At 43.2% G+C, this 7,569-nt stretch overlaps 1 protein-coding gene across 1 annotated transcript; it reads right to left on the reverse strand.

Moving 5' to 3' along the window:
* Positions 1-869: 869 nt before the first annotated feature.
* LOC104934837 (gap junction alpha-3 protein) lies at positions 870-7,197 on the reverse strand. Its single transcript, XM_019276395.2, has 3 exons — positions 7,100-7,197; positions 6,424-6,485; positions 870-5,099 (listed from the first exon to the last, which is right to left on the reverse strand). The coding sequence occupies exon 3, from the start codon at positions 5,062-5,064 to the stop codon at positions 3,688-3,690; it is 1,377 nt and encodes a 458-aa protein (XP_019131940.2). The 5' UTR covers positions 5,065-5,099; positions 6,424-6,485; positions 7,100-7,197; the 3' UTR covers positions 870-3,687.
* Between the last annotated feature and the right edge of the window lie 372 nt (positions 7,198-7,569).

The raw sequence follows: 7,569 nt of genomic DNA on the forward strand, positions 1-7,569 counted from the left end.
AACACAGATGAAAAAGGTCTGTTTGTCAGTCAATCATTGATCAATCATGAAAAATATTTTTAAAAAGCCAATAAATTAAGTTAACTAGGCTCCATCTGTCTTTTGGGGTAGTTTCCTAAGTCAGACATTGAGATTAAATGTATATTTTCAGCGTGCGTATTGTACTTTAAAGCACTTAGAAAAGTCATCTTTCAAAAAACAAATGGCATATATCGTTTGCTGTTGAATTGATTGACTTTAATCAAGATCTAACTCCGTTCACTGATGAAGATCATGAGACGTGATTGAGAGTTGGTTAGACCTTGAGTCCATTTTTTTTCTTCAAACTACTACTTCCAAAATCAAAGAATGAACTTTCACTCTCAAGTTTATACCATCACATCATATGCTGTGTCTGTGGAGACGTTATGAGATCGCTGGATTATTGTTGACCTTCTTTACCCTGAAATTCTGAACAAGGCGGCCCAACTGGTCCAAACAAAGTCTGCATGTTCTTCCCCGTGTCTGCGTGGGTAGTCTGGCTTCCTCCCACAGTCCAAAGACATGCAGGTTAATTGGTGACTCTAAAGTGTCTATAGGTATTGTCTGAATGGTTGTTTGTCTCCATGTGCCCTGTGATGAACTTGCAACATGTCCAAAGTGTACCCCACCTCTCACCCAAAGACTGGATCAGCTCCAGCTCCCTGCGACCCTGATGAGTTTAAGCCGTTATAATAAATATAAAATAAAATATGGATAGATCTGTCACCAAGAGTTAGTGCTTTTACCATACCTTTGAGTCAAGGTGGCTGTGGATCAGACTTGAAAGCAAGAATGGTACAAAATTCAATATGGTACAAAAAATTTATTTAGTTAACAGTTTTGTAAACATTTGAGGTAAATTAACATTTACATCAACTTGTTCTTACAAAAGAATCATTCATACACAAGGCACTTCTCTTGTTTAAGACAGCATTGAAAACAGGTTGCTGTTCTGAGCATTGTGAGATGGTTTCTACTCCCTGACGAGCCAGAGAAATCATGCTCTGCATGACACGTAAGAGGAGAGAGTTTAGAAGCGTCACGGGGGACGACGGGTTTTGAACACAACATCCTGTCAGGGCTTTGTATGCAGGGTTAGGGAAGGGCCAGCTACCCGACTAACATTCTCTCAACAGCGGAGTCGTCTGATTCGACGTCTAACCAGAGTCCCGACCAGTCTGCGAGAACATACTGATGAACACACAGAAAAACACCCCTACTGTTCTTTCTCTCTCTCGTCGTTGTTTCTTTAAATTCTTTTAAATCTTCAAGCTCATCACGATCTGAGCTTCTTTTTTTTTTTTTAATACTGCCTTTTTCTGTGAAGAGCCACTGTGTTTTGGTTTTAAGACATTTCTTCCCTTGAGGATCATAGAGATTTGGCATCACGCTCGCTCTCGTTCTCTCTCTCGCTCTCACTCTTTCTCTCTGGTTCTTTCTTTCTGTATTTCTACCATAATTAGCATTGTAGAACAGCAGTTTTCTTTCCTAAATGTGCAAATCGTTATCAACTACCAAAATGTAAACTTTAGGGATCAAAAACAAATGCAGATAAAAAAGATTGTATTTCTTTTTTGTCATTTTGAACAAGAAACATCCACGATTGGGAAAGGCTGCTTGTACCCATGCGTTGTGTATATTTTCCTCTTTGTGCTTCTGTTTGCACTAAATGTCTTTTAAGCCAAGTAAGATACGGTTTGAAACATTATACTCTGACACCATACAGTACTTTGGGGGGAAAAAGCTGGTACCACTTTACTCCAGTGTATTAGCCTAACTGCTGAAAAAGTATTGTTCCTGTAGAATACTTTGCACAAACATATTAGTGCTGAATCGTATTGCTTGTACGAACTGTGCAGATTATTCAGTATTCACACAGCTTTACTGTGTACTTGCAGCTCTGCCCTCACAGGATAATACAGTGGATTAAGGAGAAAAAAAAAGTCTTTTTGAGTGCCTGGGTTGTGAATGAACCAAACAGCACAGTAAAACAACAGAGACAGGGGACTGCGGCCGCTGATGACTTCAGTTCAAAGATCTCTAAGAATCAAGATGAACACAACAAAACAGAAGCCACCGAGGTCGACTGCCGCATGGCGTTTTGATACTCACGATGTCAGCCATTTTGTTATTTTTAAAAAAATCTGTTTCGCAATCACAAAATGACTACTACAAGTATGCAATTTAGTCAAATTCAATTCAGTTTTTTAAAAAATAGAAATTTTCAGAATAAAACCACATGAAATGTGTGATGATGGAAATCATTTAATTCCTAGAGTTGGTCTCAGTCTTTAGGTGTGATGATTAAAAAGGGGGCAAAAATATATCTGCCAATAATCACTAAAATATTTGCAGTTTCAAGTCTAGCTCAAGACCTTCGGAAGGTTGCATCTGAAGGAACAAGGAGAACATGATTATTTTTTATATCGGAGAGTGGCTGCTGTATTTGCATTTGCGTATTTGAAGGCAACATCTTGTCCTTTGTGGAGTTAGTGGAGCATTTTTCTTTTTTGACATGTTGACCGAAGGCAACGCTGACAGAGGCAGGTGTAAGGTACTCTGCTCCCATTTTCCTTAGTTGTAAACTAACAGCGTGGTGGGAACGTTTTCATTTCCAGGTTGGTGGACAGTACAGTGTTCAAGGAGACCCAGGTGCATTCTGGGCATTACAGGGGTGACTTCTACCAGCAGTTTTGAGCCACATCCCGTCCACACTGCGGATCACACCTGTCCATTACCATCTGTTCCACCTCAGTTACAATATTTATTGTTTCTGCAGGATGCAGTGCGATGGATGATGGGTAAAACCAAACTAGCCAACTTTGCCATAAAAGTTTGTCAGTGAATCGGTGAGTTGCAGGGCGGCGCACGCTTGCATGCACAACTACAAGGAACACGATACACATAATGTGATGAATCATGTTTCAGCAGGTGTTTGTTCAGAAAAATCCATGAAGGTCTGCAGCGAAGGACCTTCCAGGTCAAAGGACAAACGCTTGGAACAAGCACGTCTGCACCACCAATTTGAGTGTGAAACAAGATTTTAAAAAATACACAAGACGTAATAATAATTGTCTGGCTATACATCAAATCGTCGATCGTACAGATCAGCTATTTGAACAGTACTGTTCAAAAAAAAAAAAAAAAAAAAAAAAAGGAAAAATCAGTCCTTGTTTTGAAAGATGATCCTGTTCATTGGGGAAAGGTCCTTTGGGCTGAACAAAAAAAAATATAGAGAAACAGCATGAGAGCTTCCTCCAAACCAAACATGTTGGAGAGGTGTGTCCATTTTGAAGCAAAGTTGTGACATCAGTGTCCATCCACCGCTGGGAGTGGAGCCTTCTGACTTTATAGCACCGCATGATCACATTTCGTGCGCATAAATTAAGACCGTCCAAAAACACAAGCCGTGCCTCAACTACGCTGCAACTCACCGATTGCACTAAATCCATGACATGTCATTTCACGTTTGTGTAACCCTTTTTCAAAAGGTAGGAAGGTAGTCTGCCTAACCTTTTCTGCTCTCCTGCTTTCCTGTCTCTTGTCGCCTCGCCTTATTTTGTTTGTTTTTTTGTATTTTTTTGCTTTAGAATCACTATGCTTGAGGGTGGGGTTGGGGAAAGTGGGATGTTGGTCAGGTGGGGTTTAGGGACATAAAATTTAGATTTAGACAGCCAGGTCATTTGACCTAGCCCTGATGCTGCTGCTCTTGCTGGCCCGACTGAGCCGCCGAGGGTCTGTGCTGACCGCTACTGGAGGCTCGTGCATCTCCACTGTAGTGGTGACGTGGCCTTCCTCCAGCTCACTCTTCCCCCCACCCAAGCTGCCTGTGTTGGAGGCAGTGCCAGGGCTGCTGCTGGTGATGTTGGTGTTACTGGGGGTGTTGCTGGTGGGAAGGAGCAGTGCGGCGTCGACAGGCTGCTGCTGCTGCTCATTGTTGGTGCTGGTGGAAAAAGAGGATGGGGAGGGAGAGGTGGCTTTCATCTCCCGAGTCTGCTGCTCGGTGGCCAGGTTGGCCCAGTTCTGCTGCGTGGCCAGCCGGTGGTTGTTGTTATTGCTGATGTAGTAGTGGGAAGAGGGGGAGGACTGCTCCTGCTGGAGGTCGTCCATCTTGAACTCTGCCGCTGAGGGCACAGCTGCCGGCCCCATGGGCGGCAGGAATGCCCCGCTGCCCGCCGTCACATCTGTGTAGTTGGGAGGGTAGCTGAGGCTGGATGGGGCAGTTCTGGAGGCCGAGGCCAAACACTCAGGCTCTGCAATGTCGCGCAGTGACTCGTGGTCGGGGGCGAGCTCATTTTTCATGCCCTGTTTAACTTTCTTCCATCCAAGGTGATAGATCTCTAACAAATTCAGCAAAAGAGACACGCAAGCCACTACAAGCATAAATATAATAAAAATAGTCTTTTCAGTGGGCCTCGATATGAAGCAGTCAACGGTGTTGGGGCAGGGCCAACGTGCACACTTGTACAGGGGCCTCAGTCGGAAGCCATAGAGGAAATACTGGCCCAAAATGAATCCCACTTCAAACACGGTCTTGAAAATAATGTTGAACACATAGGTACGCAGCAGCGCACCTCTGATACGGATTTTGCCATGCTCGTCTCTGATTGGCGGCTTCTCCTTCTTGCCTCCACCTACTCCTCCAGCATCTCCACCATTTCTATAAAGGAGTTCTTTTTCCTCCTGGAACTTGTTTGCTTTGCGCATCTCCTCCTCCTTCTCTTTCCGCTTCTCCTCCATACGGACGATGTGTAACACATGGCCCAGGTAGATGAGAGTTGGCGTGGACACGAAGATGATTTGCAACACCCAGAAGCGGATGTGCGAAATGGGGAAGGCCTCATCGTAGCAGACGTTCTCGCAACCAGGCTGTTGGGTGTTACAGGTGAAATCAGACTGCTCGTCACCCCAGACCTCTTCAGCTGCAGCCCCCAGCACCAGGATCCTGAAGATGAAGAGGACAGTCAGCCAGACTTTGCCAATGACCGTCGAGTGCTCCTGAGCGTTCTCCAACAGCCGCCCCAGAAAGCTCCAGTCGCCCATGCTTCAAGATTTCTAGCCTATGGAGAAAGTACAGGCTGCAGTGGACAAAGAAGGAAGGAATGGCAAAACAGAAAGAGCAGAAACAGAGTGTGAGAGAAAGTTAAAGTAAAGTACTCAAAGTTGGCCTGAACACATCATTGCAAGTATCGTGTAAGGCCTTACCCCGAGGTTAAACACTCTAAACAGACCAACAAACAAGAAGACACAAGGACACAGATGAGAGTGCAAGTGTCGACGAGACTCCGGCATACTTCTCTTTTTCATAAAACCAAATGGCAGAACAAGTTCTTTACAAAAAAACTGGCGGACATCGATAACAAATCGAGACACAGCATTCTCTTCAAACACAGACGCTTTTTAGCAGCTCCTATACTGTATGGGCCACCTGTTTGACTGAACCTGGTTCACTCTCCCTTTCTCTCCCTCTGTCTGTCTGTCTCTCTCTCTCTATGTCAGGCCTGTCTCTCTCTCTCACCTGCTCGCTCCACTGCCTAGCAGGCATGTGCTGAGATCAACATTATAATGTTCGAAAACAGCGTTTGGCCGAGATGGGGCTCTGGTGTGGCACACGCACGCACGCACGCATGCACGCATACACACACACACACACACACACACACACACACACACACACACACACAGAAGAAAATACTGACATATGACATACACACCACCCTCCCTTCCTCTGTCAACTGTAACACTAATGCCACAGGGATTAAATCAAAAAGTTACTGTAATTATGAAAGATAATGACATAATAACTATTCCGGGGTGAAGCTGTTTTTAGGTTTTAAATCTCTGAAAGTGTTTCTCAGTCTGAACATGCCTAAAAAGAAAATATCATTTTCATTATCAATTAAATCTTTCAAATTTCTCTTCGATTAAATGAATTCATTAGTCTTTAAATGATCAGAAATATAATTATGATTTCAAGGGCCTGATTTGATGCCTTCAAATAGCTATATTGTATGTATTGTTCAAACTAAAGTTTTTAACCTCAAATACATTCAAAAACATCGATAAATCTGAGCATATCCACACATTTGACAAAGCTGAAGCTGTTGGTGAATGGCTTTATTAATCTATTATACAAATCAAATGTAATTTATACTAATCTTCTTAGCACTACATTTGTTATTTGATATCACACATTTAATAGTTTGGACCAGCCATTAAAACATCACTGTCAAATGACATTTTAAATTTGAATTTAAACAAATGTATATTTACAGCGGTCAAACGTGTTTTGAGCAAGCTACTGTTGTTACTCTGTTACGTATTTTAGACAGCAGTATGTACACTGAACACACACACACACATACACACACACACACACACACACACACAGGAGAAACTTACTAAAATATTCTTGTATTAAAGGTAATAAATCCATCGACCAGGGTTCACAACATGTATGACACCTGGAAGAGAAAATTCAAACAATAATTCATTTACTTTGTGTGAGACTTTGAATCAAAAGAGAGAGCAGAGCAAAAGCAGTGAATGAAATGCTCAACAAAGGCAGTGTGCATGTTTTGATAAAAAAAAAAAAATTATCCATATCACAACTATAAAACCTTAAGCTATTTTTGAAGAAAATAGTCTCAAACAGTACTTTATTTGCATTTTAAACACTGATATAAGTATTGGGATATGAGTACTGGGGATACTGTGCAGAAATTCAGCCCAGAGTTTACCATTTGACCTTATGATGACTTCATTATTAGTGTCCAACTGTGAATACATTTCTCTCAGTTTCAGAGGTATTTGTGGCATTCCTGTCGGATGGTGTTGGATGTAACAGACAGAGTCAGGTTCAAATACAAAGCCAAAGCTGCCAGGCTCACAATACAGAGTGTACCAGAGTCCCCAGACTCCCTTTAAGCGCCACAAGCTTTGTCAGGCTTTTGTCTCGCTCTTGTTTAGTAAAAGTGAAGTAACTCTTAATTACCTGACAACACGCCGTTCTTCGTTTACTTGCTCTTAGTTTGCTCCCATTTAAAAACAGGGAAAATTCAGTGTTTGTCCATCATACCTTTAGACCGGAGATGTCATACTTAAATAGGAAAAGCAAATCCATCTGCCATCACTGGTGCCATCGTTTGAGTGCGCCGAAAAAGCGTGTAGACCTCCAGCGGCTGCAGCGACCCTCCCTCTGGCTCCCTGATCCCAAACCCGCCACCTGTCGACCCCCCTGACAGCTCAACAAACTCTTTTTTAAATATGATGCCTCACAAACTCATTCATGCACACACTTTTCCAGGCGTGTGGTCAGTCTGGGCTGGCTGTCCCGGGCCCGTTACCGTGCGCAGAGAAAAGTTTTCCCTCCGTTTAGTTTTTGGAGGCGGCTTCAAGTCGGAGATGGGGCTCGGTTAGACGGAGCTGCCTCCCATTTCCAGCCATGTCTGGACTGTCACATTGTGTGACCATGCATGAGTGAATCCACAGAGTCATCAGCCTGTCCGGAGTCACACCACGCCCCTGTCAGCCTCCCCAAAACCTATC

The sequence above is a fragment of the Larimichthys crocea genome, chromosome XVIII (assembly GCF_000972845.2).
Source record: "Larimichthys crocea isolate SSNF chromosome XVIII, L_crocea_2.0, whole genome shotgun sequence".
Taxonomy (NCBI): domain Eukaryota; kingdom Metazoa; phylum Chordata; class Actinopteri; family Sciaenidae; genus Larimichthys; species Larimichthys crocea.

Excerpts from the sequence above, each read along its gene's own strand:
- LOC104934837 (XM_019276395.2), bottom strand. The coding sequence starts at position 5,064 with ATGGGCGACTGGAGCTTTCTGGGGCGGCTGTTGGAGAACGCTCAGGAG.